At 34.4% G+C, this 12658-nt stretch overlaps 1 protein-coding gene across 4 annotated transcripts in view; it reads right to left on the bottom strand.

Moving 5' to 3' along the window:
• Positions 1-1302: 1302 nt before the first annotated feature.
• Tg (transglutaminase) overlaps positions 1303-12658 on the bottom strand; it is a 31328-nt gene continuing 19972 nt past the window's right edge. For all 4 annotated transcript variants that reach the window (XM_011149077.3, XM_011149078.3, XM_011149076.3 and 1 more), the window contains 8 exons: positions 11806-11938; positions 11455-11684; positions 7859-8172; positions 7462-7731; positions 7258-7337; positions 4355-4499; positions 2101-2407; positions 1303-1994 (listed from right to left, as the gene is read on the bottom strand). In XM_011149077.3, coding sequence (XP_011147379.2) covers positions 1686-1994; positions 2101-2407; positions 4355-4499; positions 7258-7337; positions 7462-7731; positions 7859-8172; positions 11455-11684; positions 11806-11938 — 1788 coding nt within the window. In that variant the 3' untranslated portion in view covers positions 1303-1685. The remainder of the gene's footprint in view (positions 1995-2100; positions 2408-4354; positions 4500-7257; positions 7338-7461; positions 7732-7858; positions 8173-11454; positions 11685-11805; positions 11939-12658) is intronic.

Raw genomic sequence — 12658 nt, 5'->3', positions numbered from 1 at the left:
TTGCAAGAGATGATACTAATGTCAGTTTTGTCGAAGACATTCCAATCATAGCTATTGTTTCTTAGTGTTTTAATATTAGTCCAGAATATTTAGTCATTTAGTAATAATAGACGCAGTAAAAATCGTGTTAATACTATCTCAAAAATAGAGCTTCCTAAAAAGCATTTTCGATATGCGTTGCTTTTATTTTTTAATGAGAAGAAAACGGCGGCTGAAAATCATAGAATTCTGATAGAAACTTATGATAATGTTGCTCCATCAATTAAGATGTGTGAATATTGATTTAGACGATTAAAAAATGGTGATTTCAATGTTAATGATAAAAATCTCTCGGGACAACCAAAATGCTTGAAAATGCAGTTTTACACGCATTATTGGACGACAATCCATTATAGAACTTGTCAAAGCATTAAATGTTGATCGTACACCAGTTACTAAACGTTTAGATAATATGGAAAAGAATCACAAAGAAGGAAAGTGGATTCTATATCAGTTATCGGAAAATGCCATTGCGAACCGATTGAACATTTGCATTTCGTTGATCGCCAGACAAAAATGAAGAGTTTTTTATATAAAATTGTTACTAGGGATGAAAAATGGATCTATTTCGATAATCCGAAACAAAAGAAATCATGGATTAATTCAGGCCAACCAGCAACGTCTACTTTAAGGTGCAATATTCACGGTCTAAAGGTATTACTGGGTATTTAGAGGGACCAAAAAAGTATTATGTATTATGAATTGTTAAATCCGAATGAAATTGTCACCGCTGATCGTTATTGACAACAATTATACAAATTGAAGCGAGCATTGAACCAAAAACGATCACCAATTGCGAGTAAACAACACAAAGTGATCCTTCTTCACGACAATGCTCGACTTCATATTGCATTATCAGTGAAGCAAACGCTATTAGAGCTGGAATGGCAAGTCTTATCGCACCCCACGTATTCTCCAGACATTGTTCCATGCGATTATCACTTGTTCCAGTCGTTGCAACATGTTCTAGAGAATACATACTTTCATAATTTCGAAAAAAGTTGTGAAAATTTGTTGGAAATTGGAACAACTCCAAAGAAGAATCTTTTTATGGTCGCAGAATTCATCTCTTGCCAGAAAGATGAGTAAAAGTCGTAGGAAATTAAGAAAAATATTTTTATTAAGATATTCGTTCATTATCTTGTTTAAGCAAATCGGTTTTTGAAAAAAATCCTCAAAACTAAATCACGCTCCTAACAAATATGGACAAAATAAAGTATGTATCACGAGCTATTTAAATTTAAATTATTTTATTTACGTGTGTACAAATATCATGATTTTACAAATACATTCTATGAACACGGAAACTTAGTACAAAGTATAACAACATAATAAAAGGTAGTTTCAATAGTATTTCTTTACTTTACGCTTTATTAAAGCTTTACGAGCAAATAAACGGACAGCTCGCGGTCTTTGCAATTTGATTGCTTCATTGACTCGAGACAAATTTTTTGGCACGGATAATACTAGATTTGTTCCTTCAAATTGCATTTATATTTATTATTTGCGCTATATTAATTTGGAAATCCGTCGTTACTGGGTAATTAATGTTATATCAATTAATACGAATATAAACATTGACAATAAAAGTACAAAATCAACGCACTGGAGAATTCTTTTCTAAGATATCGTCGAAAATATCGCAATTATTCAGAATTGCCTACTATTTTCGCAGGTTTCACAATGAAATTATCCGAATGGCCGTCAACATCCTCTAATTCTCTTGAATAGAACTTTGCAACTATCCTGGCCCGTCCTTCCATCTTTGGTATCATGGAGAACGTGCACTTTACATCCTTGTCTACCTCGACGGGCTCTGTTAGCTTTAATTTCAATTGTTGGTTCAATCCAGGTCCCTCGATAAGGAATCTGCCCTTCTTCAAAGGAATCGGTAACGGGTTACGGAACTTGGCCGTCGCATGGAGAGTTTGACCGACTATTGGGTCATTATCCAACTGATAAGAAAATACCACATAAATCAATATAATACTCATGAGACATCGCCCTAGTATATAACTAGTATAGACTAATTTTATTATTATACATTATTATTAATATTACTATGATTTTGATGTCGGGTTTCCTGACGCGGAAGTCGTCCTGCGCGAAGTATTCGAAATTTGTGTCCTTCACGGTAGCGAGGCAGGCGATATTGAAGGCACACTGATCCAATAATCGTGGGCCATATTCCTCCCAGGAAACATCCATGCGGATTTCTTCCATCACTCCCGGCCGCACCAATTTCTCAGCATTCAACCTTTTAACCGGATCGCCCACGCGACCGGTGTAGAGGACAGTTTCCACTCTTAGAATGACCGACACGCGGTATTCTTTTAGCGAGTGTCGATTTTTTATGAGTAATACGACGCTGTGAAGAAAGTGGAAGAATTTGATAGAATAAAGAGAGACAGAGAGGTATTTACAGAGTGTCTGACACAATTCATACGTCCACTCGTGTGCAGGTAGAAATCAAACCGAACAAGAAAATCGTGTACCATTTTGCACAAACAATTATAATAATTATCGATATGTATTTATAGAAGGTCAGTTTCTTTCTAGATTAACTTATGTCATTTACATGCCGCAAATATTAGCCAATATTATTTATTAAACTCGGTTTATTGAGCTTGATTGATAGAAGGATTCTAGTGATTCTATTTTTGTTCAAGATTCTGAGAAATTTGGTTAAATGTTTTGAATTGTTAGAATTATTCACATTTAATCTTCTGGTAAAGTCTCTTAGTTGTACATCTTTTTTATAAAAGAACGCATCAGACTCTTTATAGGATATTTAAATTGGTCTCAATAATATAGCTGACCTTTATCATATACTCATTGCTAAGATTTTTAAAGCTACCATTATAAAAAAAACTTATCTTTTTATATTACCATTTAGCTCCTATTTATCTATGCATTGTTTCCTTTATAATTTTTCTTTTACTCTCTTTTTGCATTTCTTCTCCATTTGTTTGTTGCTTTTTTCATTTCTTTCTTTTCTTATTCACTTTATTAACCTCGAAAATTATGTAATCTATCATTATATATTTTGTATCAAAACATTTTATTTCCCGTAGATAGAAATATATATTATATGTATTATACAGGGTGTATAAAAAGTACCGGGACGACGAAATATCTCGAAAATTAAGCATTTTAGAGAAAAATGTTTCAGACTAAAAGTTGTACGGTTTCAAGAAGAATATGAAACAACTATATCGTTTTGTTTATAGATGGCGCCACTTTCGAAATATTCACTGATTTACTTTTACTTTTACTGATTACTTTTCTTAAATGGAAACCCCAATTTTTTATTACACCGTCTTTTTCTACCAATTAATTTAAACAACATTTGAAACATTTTTTTATTTGCCTAATATTTTTTGAGATATTCAAGGAAGACTTGATAACTTTTTCAATATTTAACTCACGATTTAATCTCGCTAACTATTTGTCAGAAGAAAAAGTGGTACTAGACTTTTCTGCTCTATTTAATCTCAAGAATATATTGTTATAATAGAGCCCTAACTTTTGTTAATTTACTGGCTTTTGGAAATTTTAAAATCATCAAATTAACAAAAGTCAGGACGTTGTTGTAACAATATATTCTTGAAATCAAGTAAAGCAAAAAAGTCTGGTATTACTTTTTCTTCCAACAAATAGTTAACGAGATATCGTGAGTTAAATATTGAAAAGATTATAAAGTTTTCCTTAAATATCTCAAAAAATATTAGGCAAATAAAAAAATGTTTCAGACAAAAGTTGTTTAAATTAATTGGCAGAAAAAGATGGTGTAATAAAAAATTGGGGTCTCCATTTAAAAAAAGTAATGATCAGTGAATATCTCGAAAGTGGCGCCATCTATAAACAAAACGATATAGACATTTCCTCCTTGAAACCGTACAACCTTTGTCTGAAACATTTTTCTCTAAAGTGCTTAGTTTTCGAGATATTTCGCCGTATTGATACTTTTTATACACCCTGTATAGTAAAACGTGGTCAATATCATAATACGTCTTTTCACTAATCAGCTTCCCGTCGTCATTAAGATAATGTGAATATCTTAACAAATAAATTCCGACTTCTTGGATGAGATTTTGACTAAAGAGCTTGTCCCACCATATGCATTCATTCGTTAATTTTCTTTAATTATTATCCCGATAATTATTTTTTTGCAAAATAATACAGACTTTTTTTGACAGTTTAATAAGTTTTATTAATACACAATCAGGTATACGATATTGCATCAAACATTTTATATTCTGTAAAAACTTCCGATAAGAAACATTCACAAAAACAGATTAAGTAAATAAAGTACCTGAATGGTTGCCCGATTATAATGTCGTCGCGCAATTCGAAAGTGAACGTGATGTCATTGAACTCTTCATTGAGATAATAACGACTGAACAAAGATTCACTTTGACGTAGCGCCTTCAGCATAGCCGCCCGTTCTTCATTGGTCTCTGTCGAAAAGGACGATAACTGTACAACTACAGCCGACTAAATGTATAGAATTAGTCAAACGGTTTAACTGAATTTTTAGATAAAATTTCGCTTAATTGCACTCAATGAAAACTAATTATTTATTAATCAAGTATTTACCATTGTTGTCTACAATTCTTCATTAATGTTCTGGCAACAGAATATTATCAGCATTATCGTCTGTATTATACAGGGTGTCCCATTTAACCTGACAAATCGTAATATCTGGAAAACTACTACTACTACTATGTCGGATCAAAAAATGTGGGTAATGAAATTTGTTCATCTCGAAAGGAGACATCCAATGATATCAAACTCGACCTCCCACCCCACTCCCGGGGGGTGGGGGTGGGGGGCAACTTTGAAATCTTAAATAGGAACCCCCATTTTTTATTGCAGATTCGGATTTTACGCCACAAAATACGTAAGTTTCGTCCGAAACTTCTTTTTTGATTCGTGATAGATGGCGCTGTAATCGCAAAAAATTAGATTTTCTGCAATTCTCCAGAAATGATCATTGGATTGAAAAATAAAAAATACTTGTTCAATATTTTTAAAAATATTTTTAAAAAACATAATAACAGTCATTCCCCCCATCTCCTCGGGGTAGGGTGGGTGGTAACGTTCAAATCTCAAATGAGAACCCACATTTTTCATTGCAGAATTAAATTTTACGTGAAATTTTTATGGAAACAATTTTTTTCATTCGTGATAGATAGCGTTGAATTTTTCCGAGAAACTACTTTCAAAATTTCTCCTGCGTTCGCCATAAATGAAAATCATTTCAATTTTTTCTTGCACAGTTACATAATCCATGATGCAAAGTCAGAAGAGAATGATAGTGGCATGGAACACTCTTCAAAAATTGATTAAGCACCTCTCCTAATTAGAAAGGTAAGTGTCTAATAATGATCGTCTCTTAAATTCTATGGGCGCGGACGATGGAGAGATGTCACTAACAAATTAATTATGCAAAATCGATGGTGAGAGGCGAGAGGACTCACCTAAAACAAGCACCCCGAAGGGAACAGAAAGCTATTACGTCCTCGTCGTTGTTTCTGGGTAACGTTAAAAGTAGTTTCTCGGAAAAATTCAACGCTATCTATCACGAATGAAAAAAATTGTTTCCATAAAAACTTCACGTAAAATCTAATTTTGCAATGAAAAATGTGGGTTCTTATTTGAGATTTGAACGTTACCACCCACCTTACCCCGAGGGGATGGGGGGGAATAACTGTTATTATGTTTTTTAAAAATATTTTTAAAAATATTGAACAAGTATTTTTTTATTTTTCAATCCAATGATCATTTCTGGAGAATTGTAGAAAATCTAATTTTTTGCAATTACAGCGCCATCTATCACGAATCAAAAAAAAAGTTTCGAACGAAACTTATGTATTTTGTGACGTAAAATCCGAATCTGCAATAAAAATGGGGGTTCCCATTTAAGATTTCAAAGTTGCCCCCCACCCCCACCCCCCGGGAGTGGAGTGGGAGGTCGAGGTTGATATAATTGGATGTCCCCCTTCGAGGCGAACAAATTTCATTACCCACTTTTTTTGATCCGACATGTAGTTTTCCAGATATTACGACTTGTCAGGTTAAATGGGACACCCCGTATACAGGGTGTTCGATTTAATCTGTCCAGGCCGATATTTCGTGAACTAGTAAAGCTAGAAGAAAAATCAAAAAAGGTTCTTCAATGGCCTTACTTCGAGATGATTTTCCGCGCGGTGAAACCTAACTTTTCCGTATCGGACTTCGAGGAGGGAGGGGCGCTCAAATTTTTAAAATGGAAATCCTCTACGAAAATAACATTAATCAATAGGACTCGAAACGACGAATCCTAATACCTCTTCATGACTCTTCCGAGCATCATTACACTTTAAACAATTTTACTAATCTTCTACCATTACTGCGCTATGTGATCGTTTTATTTTTTGAGCCATGGGTATCAACTCATGCCTCACAAAATTCTTTTCGTATCCTATGAACTGGTGTTATTTTCATAGAGGATTTCTGTTTAAAAAATTTGAGCGCTCCTCTCCTCCTCGAAGTCCGGTACGGAAAGGTACGGTTCCGCCGCGCGGAAATTCATCTCGAAATAAGGCCATTGAAGAACCTTTTTTGATTTTTCTTCTAGCTTCGCTAGTTCACGAAATTCGGCCTGGACACATTAAATTGAACACCCTGTATATGTAATACTGTTTATTGAAAAGTGAGTTAAACGTTTAACTAATTTCATATTATGTTACATCAATAATTTTCGATTTAAACAACAAAATTGATATAAAATATATACAGCGTCACTTTACAGCTTTTTCTTACCTGAATAATATGTAATTTAAATGAACATTTACTCTTGGACTTTCAAAAAGATAAGAATATATACAACCTCTTTAAAGAAAGAAAAAAACTTTGCATTGTGTCAATTTGACACGTTTATTACATAAGATTACGAAAAAATAATAAAAAATGATATTTGTTTGGAAATGTACTTAAAACTTTAAACACGTTTTTCTCGAAACCACGCTTTTTGTTTCTTTATATACATATGTGTGTATTACTATGTATATACAAGGTATTTCAAACATCCGTTCACTCCTTTTATTTTGAAAAACAGTGCTAAAAATGGTGCTAGATAAACATAGTTACCACAAAAACTTAAGAACTCAAAGCACATAAAAATAAAAGAAAAATTTTAAATCACATAATTTCCTGTTATTGGGGATTACTTACTTTCCGGATACTTATAAGTATGCGTGATGTCCTCCCTCGCCCACCGTCCGACCGCTTTCGTACTAATGAGTTGGCCGATGCTACAAAATTACCGTAGTACAATTACTCAAGTGCAATCAGCTCAATGGACACTTACGCATATTAGCAACAATCACGGCCGATTAATCCGTTTCCGCGTAACGATTTCTTTCTCGAGACACGTACCCATACATATCCTTACGAACCAATTTCAAGGGTTGCGTTGGTCCATTGTAACGCCAATAAACCTTATCGGCGTTTACCTCAGCGAAAAGAAATGCGTTGTCGTAAGGTCGCAGAACCTCTCCCTTCTTCACAGCATTCACAGACGCTGGCCCGCAACGGAACGCGCCTTCACTTAATTCCTGTGGTGTTGCGTCGATCGCCTGCCAGCCTGAGCAATCAAGCGACAGATCTAATCGCTTCATCCACACCTCGTTCCATACGTGGAAATTCCTTTTGTGAGAGGAAATCGAGAAAATCGATTTGATATACTTTTATCTCCTTTCATGATGTTTCATTGATTTTTATTAAAAGGCACTAATCCGCATCGTAACGACATCGCGTCCGACTATCAAATTACCATATGGAATCGCTGTTAAGTTCCTCCATGACCTTTCCCTCGGCATCTACGAAGTAATCAACGGTTAAACTGCTCTGCGTATCGTGCGCGCTGGAATAGTTGGTCACCACTCGGCAGGGTATACCGAGAGCACGGCAGACTGTTGCCAACACGCCGGAGAAGACCCAACATTGGCCATATTTGACTGGTTTCTTGGTTTTATAATATTGCTGAAGTATTTTCTGCGAGCCTATCCACCGTGTGGGTGGCGTGCCGCCTTCGTAATCGTCCGACCAATTTCCCATCACTGCTCCGTTGTCATCCGGAGAATTCACCTGGAAATCGACTTCATGCTTACAGGAGAACGAACGAACAATCCGGAAATTCTGGTTTTTATGAAACTTTTGCGTGTTTCTCATAATTTCTCGTGGAAAAAGTTTTTCTTCTTTTAAGGTAAATATTGCAATTAGTGGTAGCACATCAATTTGTGACGAATGCACTCGTTTTTCGTAATAAATCAGCTAATACGTCCATGTTTATTTTAATATTTTTACTCTACTATGTTCTTACTCTAAATTTTATATGTATTATCGGTTATGAGAACCTCCTGATAGAAATATTTGTAATTCGCTTTCTCCTAGTTATTGTCTATTACACAGATCTACAAAAAATGGGATCATGATTGTTGTTGGGCAGCTGGGGCTCGTTTCCCAAGTAATTTTCTGCGTAGAATCCGAATCCGAGGTCAGAATTGGCCCATCACGTCAGGATTTTGAAATATTTGAGGTTATATACTCGAAAAATGGCTTTTTGGGCTACTTTTGAGGTTATGTATAGGACGCACAAAAATTTTTAGCTCTTTTCTTCTAATTGCATCATTTAGTACTACTCTTTCCCTTCAAAATGAGCTGTCGAATGGTCATCTACGATTTTTCCTCGCAAAGTTACGGCCATTTTAAGATAACATGATGAGTTCCAAATCCTGCGCCGTTATAGCCCAACAACCTCATGAGCATTCACATTAAACCTGTAAACTTTGAATTATAAACCCGAAAATCTGGACTGAAAACTGTATATGTGGGTTTTTGGGATCGCTGATTACGAATCTGATTTCAGATCGACCCCAAACCAAAAGATTCGTAATCAGCGACCCCAAAAACTCATATATACAATCTGCAGTCCAGGTTTTCGGGTTTATAGTTCAAAGTTTACAGGTTTAATGTGAATGCTCATGAGGTTGTTGGGCTATAACGGCGCAGGGTTTGGAATTCATCATGTTATCTTAAAATGACCGTAACTTTGCAAGGAAAAATCGTAGATGATCATTCGACAGCTCATTTTGAAGGGAAAGAGTAGTACTAAATGATGCAATTAGAAGAAAAGAGTTAAAAAATTTTTTGCGTCCTACACATAACCTCAAAAGTAGCCCATAAAACCATTTTTCGAGTGTATAATCTCAAATATCTCAAAATCCTGACGTGATGGGCCAATTCTGACTTCGAATTCGGATTCTACGCGGAAAATTATTTGGAAAACGACCCTCAGCTGCCCAACAACAAATCCTTGTAGACCTGTGTTATTAATACATTTTTATTAATTGCAAAAATACTCCTTAAAAATTAGACAAAACTTTGATAAACTTTTATTAGGTGTACAAATGAATAATCCAATTTTTTCAGCTACATTTATTTTAGAAGAAAGTAAATTAAATTGTTTAATCAAAGTATTCGCCGTTGCTTTCTATAACTTTAAACCATCTTTCAGGCAGCTGATGAATCCCATCTCGGAAAAATGTTACGTCTTTGGACACGATAAAGTCGTCAAGCCATTTTCGGATCTCATCCACTGATTAGAAATGCATATCGGACAAGGCGTGTTGCATCGACCGGAACAAGTGATAATCGGATGGAGCAATGTCTGGTGAATACGCTGGGTGCTGCAAGACGGGTCCCAGCCAAGACTCATTATGGTGTCTTTTGTATTGGAAGCAATGTGTGGCCTGGCGTTGTCATGCAACAATTTCATTGGATGTTCTCCTTTGCCAGTATACGGGCGTTTTCGTTCCAATTCTTGACTCAAGCAGATTAATTGACGTTGCTAGCAGTCCGCAGTAACAGTTTCACCCGGTTCCAATAACTCATAATAAAGTACGCCCTTGATATCCCACCAAATACCACCAGAGAAGAACCTTCTTTCCGAAGTGATTGGGTTTTGCGACCGATTTTGATGATTCGCCAGGATTTACCCATGACTTTCTGCATTTCGGATTGTCATAGAGTATCCATTTCTCATCGCCCGTAACGATTTTCCACAAGAAAGACTTTCGACGTTGCTTATTGAGAAGAGAAAGACACGCTGCCACTCGTTGATTTTTGTTAGTTTCAGTGAGTTCATGCGGAACCCATTTTCCTTCTTTCTGGATCTTTCCCATCTCATGTAGGCGTTTGGAAATCGTTTGCTGCGTTACTCCCAACTGTTTTGCAAGCTCTTTTTGTTTGGGCCAAATTCTCAGCGAGCAGTTGTTCCAAATCATCATTATCGCACTTCGAAGGGCCTCCAGGGCGTTGTTTGTCGATGAGACTGAAATTACCGCTTTTAAACCGCTTAAACCAAAATGCGCACACATCGTACGATACAGCACCTTCGCCAAGAAAGGAACAAATCGATTCGCACGCTGTTGCAGCATTTTTTCCTTGTTGGAATTCGTAAAGAATGCAGTGTCGGATATGCACCTTATCTGTTGCCATTTTCGATTGTACTGAACTGAATACTTTTGAAGGTTATGTTGGGCCTTTGGCCAAACTATATGTTCTTTTTAATAGCTATATGTCAACATTGCATAATCACAAAAGAGCGGGAAAATCTATTCAATTTAAAATTGATTTCATAACTGTTTAAAATAATTTGGATTATTCATTTATACATCTAATATTTAGTTCATTATACAATATATAAACCAATTTTTTTCAAAATTTTTTTTCATTATTTTTTTATTACTATTTTTTAAATAAGATCAGTAATGTTAATTCAGTTTTATAATACATAGCATTGTAATGTTCATTGTGGAAATAAGTGGAAAACATTTTTATTTATATTATTAAAAAATAAATGTGTAAACAAGCGACAGCGACAGTTTGAACAATTGACTCGCTGAACATTGAACAATGAACTCGCTAACAGCCTAAAAGGTGATAATTAATATCAGACGTTGATTAATTAGATCTATGCAGTTATTCTTTAACTTATTTAAAAATAAATTGTCAATAAAAAAATTAAACTATTATCTTACTTCAGTCATTTTAGAGAGAATATTATAAATGAATAAAAATTTAATTCATAAGTTAAAAAATATAATATAACTAGAACCTCAAATGTTTAAACTTTCCAACAAGATTGACTTTGTGATAAGATTGACTTTTATTTTTAGCTTAACACATAATATAATTAATTTATTAATTTATTCCCACGATGAAGTTACTTGATCGTTTAGTCAATTAGTTCCTTAGCTACTTAATCAATTGAGACATTCATTTTATATTATGTTTATTTTTTTTATTTGTTATTTTCTTTTATTCTCTTTTATTTTTTTATTTTATTTTTTCTTTCTAACAACTTACCGCGGCGGATAGGCAGCGAGTTATAACGACTGGATCATTCCTACCGGAGACTCGAACCTTGCCCACTTGGTTCATCAGGTGCAAGGAACAATCTAAAATATCACATTCGAATTGTGCGTATTTCCATACGGTGGGCCGCATCCGATTGTGACTACCGCGCCAGATCAAACCGTCCTCTGCCATTACGTACTCCTGGCGTTCAGCCTCGTCCTCTAAATAGACCATATCGTCTGAAAGAAAGAAGTCCAGTGTTCCGTAGTTATCGAGACGAAATGCGATCCAGCATTGAACCATGTGCGCCAAGCGAAGTTAAGATTTCGACAAACGATTAGGATATTGAAGAATATATACCTCTGCACCATGGATTGCAAATCAAGTAAAACGGATTCTGCATCGTAAAACTGACAGCTCCTTCGGATTCTCTGTTTTTTGTGTCAATTTCTACTTTCCATTTGCCAATGATCGCGTTTGCAGAAGGCACAATCTAAAAATGGATAAATTTTGTTAACGATAGACAAAATTGCAATTAGGATTAGAATTTATTTTAATTTTGGAGTTGGTATATACTATTCCCCTTGGAATTAAAATAATATTGTAAAATTATTTCACATGTATATGTATGTATCCGTGTCAAGTCTTCCAGAGAATATATGACAATTATATAATTTATTATAAATGACAATTATATAATTTATTATAAACATAATACATGTAGTATTTTATTAATAATGCATTTATGTATAGCTAGAAAGAAAAAACTGGAAAAATAAATAACGTACAGAGCTAAATATGGCAAGGTAAAAGAAGAAAACAAAAAAATTGAAAATAATAAAATAATAGAATAAAATATAGAATAAAAATAGAATAAAAATAAAATAAGAAAAAAGAAAATAAAAGAAGAAAATAAAAAATTAAATAAGATAAAAGAAAGAATAGAAGAGGGACAAAAATGAAGAATAAAAAATATCTTTGAGACAGAAAGATTTGAAACTATTCGTGTTTCTAAATAAACTAAAATTAATAATGCAAAGAAAAACGTGTAGAAGGATATGAATAAAAAAGTACAGAAAAAAGTAAACAGTGATAGTATAACAAAGTAAAGTGTAAGTAGTCATTGCTCAGGACTATGTGATTATTAGAATAACAAGAAAAACATGAAGGATATTTGTGATACACAATAACAGTGATAGCGCTAAAAAGTAAT

Source organism: Harpegnathos saltator, unplaced genomic scaffold (assembly GCF_003227715.2).
Source record: "Harpegnathos saltator strain DR-91 unplaced genomic scaffold, Hsal_v8.6 scaffold483, whole genome shotgun sequence".
In the NCBI taxonomy this organism is placed as follows: domain Eukaryota; kingdom Metazoa; phylum Arthropoda; class Insecta; order Hymenoptera; family Formicidae; genus Harpegnathos; species Harpegnathos saltator.
The sequence above is the reverse complement of the archived record's forward strand: the minus strand, read 5'-3'. Positions and strand labels throughout refer to the sequence as shown.